Genomic DNA, 12,929 nt, shown 5'->3' with positions numbered 1-12,929 from the left:
AATGAGCATGACAGCTTCCTTTCTCTGCTTTGCTGGTGCTCTTGAATTAGCTTCCTGGCAACACAGAGAACAATTCTGGCAGCCAGACAGCTCCACGCATTTGCACTGGGATGCCGTTGGGAGTTGTAAAATAGAGAAATCAGCAAGACATTGTGTTACACTGTGCCCCCTTCAGAAGACTCTTCACTGATTTCCTCTACACCGTTGCAAAGTGGCATTGCTATAAGAAATGTACCCATTCTGCTGGGACTTTTCCCCTCCCACAACTCTGGATTATTTTGAAGCTGTGTTCCATTTGCCATAAATGCAAAATGTCAAGAGAAGTGCCATGGGTATGTTAGAATGAGGTAGGGAGCCCAGCTACCATGCTGTCCATTATAAATATTTGCTGTATTGCAAGATGTGGCAAGTGTTATAAACAGCTTTTTCCTACAGGCAGGGCCTGCCGGGGTCCTGGCCATGACTGTGGGGACCTAGATGCTACTGCAATACAAACAATAATAAGTTATGGTTTAGGGAATCAAACCCATTGTATTATTAACTACAGTGATTTAGTGACCACTAAATCAGACCCTGTGTGTTGCAAACGTTGACCATTGTATTTATTGGTCTGCTCTGGGTAAGCCCTGCTGGCCTCACCGTACTGTCACTGTGTAGCAACACCCATTTCTGCAGGAGCCATAGTGTAGGGATGTCTTCACTGCACAGTTCACCCAGGCTCTTACCAGAGTTTTAGACACCCTTCTTCCCCATCATCCACACAGAGAAAACTCTGACCTCAGTTTGGAGGTGCTTTAACCTTGGGCAACCTGTCCTGGCTGTTGGCACAGGTTAGAACCAGGTGTTACTCCAGTGCTGATAATCCCCCAATGCCTTCCCACAATTCTCCCAAAGGGCAGACAAGTTCTCCTGAAATTGCCTGGGAAAGAATCCTAAAGCATCTCAGCACAAAGAACCATGGGATATGCCCCCAGTCACACCCAGCTGGGTGCAGAAACAGGGCGCAGTAATGCGGGTGTGGCTTTGTTACTGGGACACTCGCACCCAGGCCAGGCTAACCTGGGTGCTCGGAACCAGGAGCCAGTCACCCAGGTTAACTGAGCAGTAGTTACCCTTCGTGTTCTGAGCATTTCTCCTAACTGCTATTGTAAATAACTGTACTATCAGAGGGCTGTAACAGGAAGACTTAAAAAGAGGCTGGAGTCTAATTACACTATATCTGATATACAGCTGAGAAGTAATCCGCCCTGTAATTGTTGCAAATATGTAAGACTCACAGAACACCTTTAGCAGCAATACTTTCATGAGCATTATTAGCCTCACAGTGGGACCGAATGCTAGAGCATCAACTGGGGCCACTTAATTACATAGTTCAATCATTAACACTGAAATTACAGTGAGTGTTGCCCCTGCTTGACACAACAGTTTTATTGTCAAATAGCTACACATTCTCGGATCATCATTATATCTTGTACTTAAATAGCAATCAAATTGCTCCCTACCTTTTTTACAAGACTGACGCTCTTTGGAGGTGGTGTAGGTATACATTTACACACACCAAAGCAACCTGGCGGCTGTGTGCCATTCTGGCAATGCAAGTCAGCTGTAAACCTAGCTTAACCAGCCAGTGAAACTGTCCCATAATGTTCTTTCTTGCTACGTAGATATGCCAATTGTGGTTTCCAAGTCCCAGTCCTATTAATATCCATGTACAATCCAGCTTTATGGCTTGCAAGGGCAGAGCCAGTAGAGCACAACTGAGATATTCGGTTGAAGGATAAATTGAGAAGAAATGGAATCATCTAATTACTTCTATAACATGGAGGAACACATGGAAAAAAATTGGAAGCCAGATTCTCTCCTGTCATGCAGAGCTGTGCAGGCATGTGAGTGGGCATGAGGAGCTCCGTACCTCTGCCTACGTGGATAGAAATGGAGCAGTATGCTAAGGGGGACACACACTATGCCAGTCACGTTGGATGGAATCCAGGGAGCTGCTTGGTTGCCTAAACCCAGAATTAGGCACCTAAATCCTGTTTTTAGGCACCTAAGTTCCCCACCGTGGTCAACAAAACTCCCACGGAACCCTGTAAGCACCTCCCAGGAGAGAGCTCTAACCACTGGACTAGAGAGTCATTCTGTGTCTGGCCCAGTCACTCTGTCTTTATTTATCCACAGTGGAACAGCTTCCACAGGAGAGACTGAGAGACACCCCCACATCGGACTGTCCTGTAGCTCAATGGTTAGAGCATGCTCCTGAGAGATGGGAGACCCCCGTTCAAATCCTTTCTCCCCGGTCTGCCAGGAAGGGGGGATCTGAACCTGGTTTGCTCACCTCCCAGGTGAGCGCTCAAACTACTGCGCTAAAAGTTATTAGGTTGGCAGTCGCACCACCCTCCAGCCATTTTGTGTAGTGGGGCAGGCACCTAATTCATTCCTGCAAGAAACTAGGTACCTAAGACAGGATCATGGGTTCCTGTTTTTGGATTGCTAGCAGAGCTAGGCACCTCCCTGCATCCTGGACTGAGGCCCCTATCACTGAGAAAGGGGCAGGGCTTAGCACATTGGGGTCTCCCACTGGCTAGCTTAGACAGGGAGCTGCCTAGTGTGCTGGCTTTTGTGGATCCCATTCCGAGGTGCCCATCTCTTCCCATTCATTATACAGGGAGCCTAGATGCCTAACTCAGGTTTTATGTATTGCAGTGTTGTTCCTGTGATATTTTAGCTGCCTAAACGTTACGTGTTGCAATGCTGAATGGTGCAATGATGAAGTCCCTTCCTGGATTCCACCCATTGTTACTTTAGTTTTTAGATGAATAATACTATTTAACCTACTTGAATGTTATATAATGGCTTTACTTATGTCCACCCTAATCTTATTTTTATCAGTTCATATTCTGCAATCAGTAATACCCGAGCCACCCTGTTGAAGTTGACCGTAACTATTATGTGTAAGAAGTCAGTGGGGCTGAGGGCAGAATTTGTCCAAATTTGTTTTCCTGCTTTAGAGACTACAAAAGGTTAATACAAAAATTAGCAATATTATTTTTAGAGCCTGGAACTGTTTGAGAAGGATAGTTGGAGATTTTTTTATTTGGAATATGTTAAGATCAGGATGCCTGAATTTGTAAAGCTACCAACAAGCTGCCGCCGAGTGTCTGTAAAAAATTACACCAAATTCTGTAGCTGTTCTGTGCAAGTAATTAAATACAGGACACTGTTCATATTCATAGAATTTCATTGTTCACTACATGTCAAGACTCTAACAGCCAGGGGACTAATTACCAATGGGATTCCAGCTGCTACAGATGGGGTGGGAAAAAAGAAGCCTGCACAAAGAAAGATCTTGCTTTTTGCTCTAAAAATTGTCAGGCTCAGATGGATTTCTGTTGGGAATTGTTTCATTTCCATGGAATGCAAGTACTGTTGTAGGACGGATGGGTCAGTGCATAGGGTGGTGAACTGGGCCTCAGAAAACATGGGTTCCATTTCCAGCTCAGCCGCAAAATTCTTGTGGGGCCTTGGGTGGGTCGGCAATCTTCCCTATGTCTTAGTGCCCATTGGTAAAACTGGGGGATTACTTCCTCACAGGGGCGAGGAGGATAAGAATATACGAATGATGGGAATTGTTCAGGACCTGTAGTGGTTAGGCCCCAAAGAGGCCTATTTCTGAGGTATCGCCAGCTGCAGTAGTGAGTCAACATGCCCTTTCCCCCTGGTAGCAGTGGCAGAAAAGAGAGGGTTTATTAAACCAGAATCAACTAGTTCTTCCCACTGTGCTCAGGGATATGGTTCCCAAGGTCCTCCTATAGACAGTTAATCTCTCACATAAGCTTTTGAGATTTATGTATGTTTTCTTGCCCAGGTTTCTCTTCCAAGCTAGTATCACCTTCAGTATCAACACCCTTTCTAGAACTAACTGTGATGTAAGAGAGTCTGTTATAGGGCCTCAGACTCTTCCCCTTCCTAGTATGCTTTGTTAAGAGGAGCTTGACAAGCAGGCTTGTCTTTCCCTAGGCCTTTCAATAGGACACACCTTTTTGGCAGCATACTTTGACCATTTTCTTGGTAAGAACAAACTTCTCAGGGTTTATTTTTGGGTCTTTTTTCCTGGAACCACTGTGCTCTGATGTGGAAAACTGGGGAGAAAGGGAAGCCCTGACCCACTTTTCTCTTAGGACTTTAGCTTTGGGATCCAAACAAACCAAACAGAAGAATACAGGCAGCTTGTTTAAAAAAATGGTCTCTTTTTTTCCTCTGAGGACCCTTCCTAATTCCCAGTGACCCTGTCGCACCAGAACGACAACAGCAGTGAATTGATAGCCAGAGGAGGGCATGGAACACAGGTGTACTATGGTCTCACTGGGCTGCCTTATCTAAAAGTGAGATGATGCAGTCTTCATGAGATGAAGGTGCTGGCTGGCCTTTTAGAGTAATCCCGTGTAGCATGTGTTACAGTGTTCTCGCTTTGCGAAAACAAAGGTATGTACAGGAACTATGCCACCATGGTGATGATGAGCATTGTATATAAACCTAAATAGCCATGATAGAATACACATTATGAAGCCCACACCGAAGCTGCAATCACTTGGCTAGTGAGAGGTGAAAGCAGGTATTATCTGGTTTATAAGATTGTAAGTTTAGGGGCACATGTGAGTTCTATTAGACCTCCAGGCTTGTGAGCTAACTTGATAACAAGCAGTCATATTCCCTCTACTGAGGTGCAGTGGAACATTTTTTTCATTTCCTCAGTGTTTATTCCTACCAAGAAGCACCAGGACTGTGAGATGGTAAGCTATCGTACAGGTTCCAGTCTTTGTTAGATGCTGGGTAAAGGACTTGTTGAGGTATCACTGGCATACTGATGGTACTGTACCCAGTAGTGGCTCCAGCTCGCAATCACCTCCAAAGGCTTTAGAGCTGGTCCAGTTATGAATAACTCAGGTAAATTTCCTTGGGTAAACTACTTTGTTAAAAAATGGTGTCATTATTTGACTACTCTGTTGATCAAGTGATATTCAGTGCATGATTCATTTAAGGATTTTTTTCCTATCAATTCCTTAAACAAGTTACTCATGAATAAATGCTTTCAGTCTTCGACTTGCCGCATTCTATTGGTTAAACAAGAAGAACAACAATAGCAAATGCCCAAGGGAGCCAACAATTAGAAAGCTGTCTGTCAGAAGCCTCTGGGGTCTCCCTGAAGCTTTTGAAGCTTCAGGTTCTGTTGCTACAAGCTTATACATACACAAACCATGACCCCGATCCTGCAAAGACTTACGTGCATGCACGATGTCATACATATGAGAAGTCCCACTGAAGTCAATGGATCTGTTACATTGAAGTCAATGGAACTGCTCAGGCGTATAATGTGAGTCTTTGCAAGATGCGGGCCCATACTATAAAAGTGTGCATATTTTTGAAAAACTTAGTACAGGTCAGGCCATATTTAGCCTAAAATCTAGGACTAATGGAAGTATTTCCATGGTTTCTTAAAGTTCCAGTCTTTTTTTTTTTAAAAAAAATCCTCTTACAGTGTTAGCAACCTGAATATTGCAGAACTGTGCCTCGAGCTTGTCAAATATCACAAAACAGTATTCAAAAACACTCTGAAATAAATGCCACCCAAGTGAATGTCCTCTGTGTATGATTCTTTTTATATGTTTTCTGCTAACATTTGTATCTGTGAATGTTTGTGCATGGTGACATTTGTAGAAAGATAAAGTGCGGTGCTGGTCCTCATGTGAATATGGACATGCTTCTGTAACTAATGTTGGTCAGCCTATGGTAGACTACATTAAGTGCTTGGTAACAGCCCACGGTCAGAGAAAAATTAAAAAGGACCTTTATAACTGTTTTATTGAAAATTATAATACACTAGACATACAGGTATGGAAAGCAGTTAGTTTTATAAAGCATCTAAGTTAATAAAATAAAAATAAATAATTAAAGGCTCTTAACACGACATCAGTTTTTAAGCAAAATTCCTCATTGAAATCAATAAGGAGTTCTGCCTAAAAACTGGACAGTATGATATCGTCATAAGTAATTAAAAAAAAACTCTTTAGAATAAATGATGCTTGAGAAAGTCAGTGGTCATTAGCTCTTAATCTTGTTGGAGTGAAATGTCACACTGGTGTCTCATCTTATTTGCAACTTTTTTTTTTTCATGGAACACACTTAGAAATATATTCTTCCTTCAGAGCTGGCCACAGATTTTTGTGTATGTTGTCTCTAATGTCCTCATCCCTCTTCAGAGAAATGGATCAATAAGCTTCCTGTGATGTATTCCCAGATGAGATCTCCTCAAGGAAATAAATTACTTTTTCTTCTTTTTCCCTTTCTTTCCTCCCTTCTTTTTCCCTTTATTCTTCCCTTTTCCTTTTCCTTTTCCCATTTCCTCACCTTCAATCAGTGCTCTGGCTCGTGCTTTCCCCAGAGGTGTCTTGGCATACCAGACCTGGAGAATCAAATAAGTGGTTAGAGGGGAGGAAAAAAAAGCATGAAAGAACATTTAAGTAACTTTTGCATGTATGATGGAGTGTTCCTAACAAAAACCTTATAATCCTGGCTGGCTCGTGGACAAGCTGAAACAAGATCCTTAGAACTCTTGAGAACACCATTATAACAAGAAGTGTAGCAATCCTCTGCTTTCAGAGTCCCTCATTAACATGAACACTTAGCTGTGCCACTTGTGTTGCTATAGTTATGGGAGTGTTAGAACTTCTATGATCAGCCCTATTTCCAAGGGTATGTAACTCTTGTCAAAATTACCTCTGATTGGAAACTTGGCAGTATAAAGAGCATATTTTTTGGTAGTTCTTAAAATCTGTTCAGTTGTTTTTCATTTCAAGGGGAAAGTTAAACAAATCATAATTTTTAAAAAGCTGTTTATTGGTTTCATGTGCTTGTTCATAGTTTTGTGTCTCGTAAATGGTTTTGTTTTGGTTGCTTTGCAAACTTGCAAAGTTCTGGGACTGTAATGGCAACAAGGCCTCTCTGGGATAATTAAAATAATTTAAAAGGGCTGAATTGGTAATATTTGAAATCAGGTGTGCACAGGAAATAACCTTTCCCCAAGCTTGAAGTATGTGCGTCTGTAGTAACAATGTCATGGTCCGTTCTGCAGCTCAAGATGTGACTAGATATTGGTGTGCATGATGAAAAACCTATTCACTATGTTCATCTCTTTTGTTATGCCAGGAATGAATTTGGCTTTTTCCCTCTCAGATGCCTAAGGACCGGTACCCTGGTGTCTTGACTTCTGCCTCTCACCTCAGAACCCTACTTAGGCCAGCTCCCGTCTCTCTCTGCTCCGTTCCATCCCACTTACACCTACACTATCTCCATTCACAATGATGTTGACTCTGTTGGGGCTTGTAGTGTCTTGTGGATTAAATGCTTTAAACAGGTAAACAAAATGCATTAGTAGCAAAATGGCCAACCAGTTGTGGAACAGCTATAATAATGTGACCCGCAATCTAACTCTTCTGATTTAGCTGAATACCTACTCTTCAAACCTCTCTATCTTACCCCCTCTTCTAACTCTGTATTATACAAAAATCCCACCCAAACTTAGGTGGGTTTGAATAATTAGGCTGTACTGTACTTGGGTCGGGGATGAGGAGGGGAAGGGGCTAGTGATGGTGCACATACATTGTGAGCTAGGTACAAACTTTTGAGGCGTTGCACCTTGAAACCATAGGGCTGTTAGACTTCTCTGAAGAAATTCTGCTTGGTGATGGAACTCTTAGGAACACATTATTAAGGACTAACTAAACAATGTGGCAGCACGTGGTAAATGTGAGGGAATATTGAGACCTACTCCAACCCCCTCTCCATATTGCCAGCAAAGGGTTTGCCTTATGTGGCAGCGTGGGGTTAATGATTTACAATGTCATAGAATCATAGAAGATTAGGGTTGGAAGGGACCTCAGGAGGTCATCTAGTCCAACCCCCTGCTCAAAGCAGGACCAACACCAACTTTTGTTGGTGTCATCTATTGTTTCCTTTTCCTTACTTTTGTATATTCAGTTTAATTAAATAATTAACCTGTTCACTGGCATGTCCCCATAATAGTTTCTTCACAGATTCTGCAATGAGTGGAACTGCTCCAAGATATTACTGAAGCCAACCACTTAGCAAGAATCAAAACCAGATTAGATTTTCTCTAATGAATAATAAGATACACAGGTTTCTGTTTATAAGAGATTTGAACCCTGAAATTTCAGGGCATAAGTCAACAAATGACTTCCTTGAGTTAAGAAAAAACTTCCCCTGGGGGCATGCTGATCTATAATTTTCTTGCACCTTTCTCTGAAGTATCTTGTACTGACTACTGTCAGGGAGAGGATGCTGGACCATTGGTTGATCCAATAAGGCGATCTGTTTGTTTCTATTTAACTATTTTGTATCAAATAGGTGCAGTAAGTAGGTCACTTTTTAAATGGGTGTATATAACTGAATTTAAGAAATCCTATTATCACCATTTTCCATTAGTTATATTCATTTTGGGAACAGTGGCAGAATATAACCACATGTCAAATGGGGAGATTCATGTTCGGAGGGAATAGAAATCAAAGATTCATCAGTGTACTAATCCTCACTTTGAATACTGGTTTAAGTTTTAGTCACATCACTTCAAAAAGGACAAAGCAATACAAAAGGTCCAGCAAAGAGCAATGAAAATGATTAGAGGCTCAGGGTATAGTCACTTCCATGTGAGGAGAGATTAAAAGACTTGAATTAATTAATGTGAAAAAGAAAGCTAAGAGTGATCTCTGAATGTTACAGTGAAGGCCATTTTGGCAATCATTTCCCCTGTGCCATGACACAAGAACAGGGGCTGCAGTACGTGACATATAAAGGAAACGGGTTTAAAACAGGTAAAAGGAAATACATTTTAAAGAAGGATCTATTTAATGCAAAGAAATCATTGCCACGGGATATTGAGGGAAATATTTGAGCTAGATTCAAAGTTATTTGATTGCTGCCAGCATACTCGGGGCTGTGCCGTTATGTTTGTAGGAATAACATTTGCTGTTTCACTAGTTGAGTTAAAAAGTAACAACAAATACCAGGCCTCACACCTCAGGGCATTAGTGGGTTGCCACTTGGAGTTGGGGATGAATGGTTCCTGCTATGGTACAACACTGATCACACCTCGAGGCAAGGTACTGGGCAGATAGTAAGGGTGAGCAAAAAGACTAAAATGCCAAATTCAAGTATTCAGGTACTGACCATATTCATAGAGTCAAATGTTTCGGAATAGAAATTGGAGACTGTTCAACTGACTCGGGGAGTGTGTGCACCAAAATGAGATTAGAAGTTAGAGAGAGAGATGTAAATGTCTCATGAGAGCAATCCAGCCAATCAGTGGCTTGGTTTAGACTCAGGTGATTGGTGATCAGTGTAGTTAGAGTCATTTTTATGTGTTGAAGTTGCTGGAAATTCCATACTGCTCGTTGCTGGAGAAGTAAAGAAAGAAAACCAGAGTGCAGCACTGATAGCTGTTAAAAGTTCCCCCTTACAGCCTACATAGTATTTTATTGTGTGTACATAGGATAAGTGAGAGGCAGAGAGGGGCACTTACATGCTGCTATTGGCTGCAGTGTAAGGGCGCAGTCTGGAACGGTGCAAGGTACTCTCAACATCCATTGACTTCACCTTTGCTCAATACATGGTAGGACTGAGCCTCTTGTACAGTGGTGGGGACAGCATGAGCAATTAGTAGACACAATAGACCTAACCCAGTGAGACACTCGGCACCAATCCCATTCAGGTGCAGATACCTTCTAAAAGATGCAGCTTACTACAGCTAGTCTGTAGCAGGTCATGTTTTGGTTGTAGTTAGAGGACACACATGTGGGAGATGCCTGAGAACACTGAAAGGGAGAGTGAAAGTGACATTGTTTACATAGATGTTAATTTCACCTGATAGGTTTCTTCTTCCTCTTTGTACACTGGGTCCTGCCTGGCCAGGGAACTCAGGAACTCAGCAGCTGTCAGCGGCTTGTTAGTCATCTGCCTGAGGCGTCGTTCACTGAGGACAGTTTGCACTGCACAAACGATGTGTCCCTGGGTGAAACCATCGGAAACCTTTGCTAGGCAACTTATGTTCAAAGATTTGGTGACAGCCCCTCCATTCTGCAGGATGATGTGTTTCCATAAGACTGTTTATCACCAACAGAAGAGGGAAGAGAAACCCGAAAACATGTATTAAGGAGACGGAAAAGCAATCTGAGTGACTTGGCTAATTCCTTTGAACCTAAAGTTCTTTCTGAGAAGGAAAATGAAAATATAGGACATCAGTACAATCAGCAAACCAAAAAGATTTGATTTTATATATATATAGATATTTACATTTGCACCCTGTACATATGGGGGAAATACACAATTAAACTAAGCATATTTTAATCTACTCTGTATATATCCATGTGTGTCTGTATATATGCATACACGTAATTTGGCCAGATTTTTAAACCAGGGTGCCTAAAGTTAGGCACTTACATCCATGGCATGAGTTTAATAGGTGCTGAGCAGGCAGCTTCCACCACAGTCAATGAGAGGTACAAGGGCTCACTACTATGTTTTAGGTGTCTAAGACCCTGATCCTCCAAAGACTTGGGCACACGTTTAAAATGATAGGTGTATGTCTTTACAGGTGTAGGGCTATGTCTGCAAATACTACGGTGCATTAATCTCATGCCTTTGTCTTTTAGCTTGCAAACTCTGGAGGACAAGGACCACATTTTTAGAAAGTGCCTAGTGCTTTGTGGGTGCCACAAAAAAATCTTAATAAATAAGACTAACATCCTTCACCCTTTGTATGGGAACGCATAGATCCCAAAGTCATGCTGATTACAATCTTTATCAAGATTTTACAATCAGATGTCAAGAATTATAACATTCATAAACCAGTCGGAGAACACTTCAATCTCTCTGGTCACGCAATCACAGACATGAAGGTCGCTATCTTAAAACAAAAAAACTTCAAATCCAGACTCCAGCGAGAAACTGCTGAATTGGAATTCATTTGCAAATTGGATACTATTAATTTAGGCTTAAATAGAGACTTGGAGTGGCTAAGTCATTATGCAAGGTAGCCTGTTTCCTCTTGTTTTTTCCTACCCCCCCCCAGATGTTCTGGTTTAACTTGGATTTAAACTTGAAGAGTGGTCAGTTTGGATGAGCTATTACCAGCAGGAGAGTGAGTTTGTGTGTGTATGGGGGTGGGGGGATGTGAGAAAACCTGGATTTGTGCAGGAAATAGCCCAACTTGATTGTCATGCACATTGTGTAAAGAGTTGTCACTTTGGATGGGCTATCACCAGCAGGAGAGTGAATTTGTGTGGGGGGGTGGAGGGTGAGAAAACCTGGATTTGTGCTGGAAATGGCCCACCTGATGATCACTTTAGATAAGCTATTACCAGCAGGACAGTGGGGTGGGAGGAGGTATTGGTTCATATTCTCTGTGTATATATAAAGTCTGCTGCAGTTTCCACGATATGCATCTGATGAAGTGAGCTGTAGCTCACGAAAGCTTATGCTCTAATAAATTGGTTAGTCTCTAAGGTGCCACAAGTACTCCTTTTCTTTTTGCGAATACAGACTAACACGGCTGTTACTCTGAAACCAATCTTTATACTACCACAGATTCCACAGATTCTTAAACATGTCTCCCTAGAAAGTCTTTTTAAAAGTATTTTCTTTGTCTGAAAAGTAAAACAAGTGAAAATAGTGACTTAGACAAATTGCATATAGAGGATTGAAATTGTAGTAGTGTAGCATGGCAGTGCAGTTTGTGCCACGTGAGTGATCTGTGTCTGAAGATACAGTATATGGCATAATAATATGCATGGGGAGAGTTACAATTATGAGACTGTTGCAGCATCTAGTAATAGTCTTTGTGTAAGAGAAAAACTGCTTCACCTTTCCTTCTACTGTAATGTAGATATTATGGACTTTTACTCATAACCACTGACTTCGTTTTTCATTCTAGAAAACAGTGTTCTTCAACTTGATTTATACCTAGTCTCAATAACTATTGGCTGAATCACTGATTCATAATAGGGAAATTGATACATGCAGCGGTGAACATTTATTTTGTGTTTCCCTGTGTTGTGCAGTGTAGCTTCCACTGCAGTCGAGGATCGTGGATAAGAAGAGAAACTGATGCACATCATGACTAATATCAGATCTCCAGATGCAATGACTGCCATTGTGTGTTTGCTGTACCCATACTGGGTATAAATGAAAGATCTTGTGCTGTAGAAAAGTAGAAGGGTTACAGGCTACGTGTGCAATGTGGGCAGCTGTAATTATCAATGTCTGGTGTTTTAAGGCTGTTAGAAATCAGCTATAAAAATTCGATTTGAGTCTCAAACTGGGGGACTGGCCATGATAGGTGCTGAGTTCCTCATGTGAAGGAGTTAATGGGGAGTTAAGGGTGCTTGGCACCAAGAAAGTGCTCTAGCATGTTGCAAGATTTTCTACAGTTTGTCAGTCTGATCTCAAGAATAAACTTACTGTTTGGTGAAAATGTGTGTGATGATTTTAAAGGGGCAGTGTCAAATAATTAAGGCCCAAATTTTATGCACCTTAAAATTTAGACAGTGGTGACTTTTCTTTGCATGCTCAGATTAAGGATTTAATCCCTTTTGGTTGTAACTCTCCTTTGGATTCTAAATTAATGATGAGTAATAAAATGGCGGTTAAGCCCCCAGCGGCTGATCTGAACTATTCAAACTCACTTTCTTCCATCTCCCTTCTCCACATCCTAGTCATGTCTCACTCCCCTAATTTAAGAAGAGCCTTATCTGTTATTAACTTGTCAGGGCTGCAGCATGCATGTCCTACTGTTGTTGTACAGTCTGGTTCTGTCTAGAGGCTAGTGTTCTATCTGTACTATGGAAATGATGGCATGTGGG

At 41.7% G+C, this 12,929-nt stretch overlaps 1 protein-coding gene and 1 long non-coding RNA gene across 2 annotated transcripts in view; one reads left to right on the top strand and one right to left on the bottom strand.

Moving 5' to 3' along the window:
- The window catches only part of LOC311528366, a 90,513-nt gene that overhangs the window by 16,582 nt on the left and 61,002 nt on the right, over positions 1–12,929 (top strand). The gene's annotated exons all lie outside the window — the stretch shown is intronic.
- DRC11 (dynein regulatory complex subunit 11) overlaps positions 5,996–12,929 on the bottom strand; it is a 160,049-nt gene continuing 153,115 nt past the window's right edge. Inside the window, exons 18-19 of the mRNA XM_084643329.1 lie at positions 9,934–10,172; positions 5,996–6,460 (exon numbers count right to left, since the gene is read on the bottom strand). Of these exons, the coding sequence (XP_084499455.1) occupies positions 6,320–6,460; positions 9,934–10,172 (380 nt within the window). The 3' untranslated portion in view covers positions 5,996–6,319. The remainder of the gene's footprint in view (positions 6,461–9,933; positions 10,173–12,929) is intronic.

Source organism: Lepidochelys olivacea (genome assembly GCF_965140295.1).
Source record: "Lepidochelys olivacea isolate rLepOli2 genome assembly, chromosome: 11".
In the NCBI taxonomy this organism is placed as follows: domain Eukaryota; kingdom Metazoa; phylum Chordata; order Testudines; family Cheloniidae; genus Lepidochelys; species Lepidochelys olivacea.
Note: the sequence above shows the minus strand (reverse complement) of the source record. Positions and strands in the feature narration are given on the sequence as shown.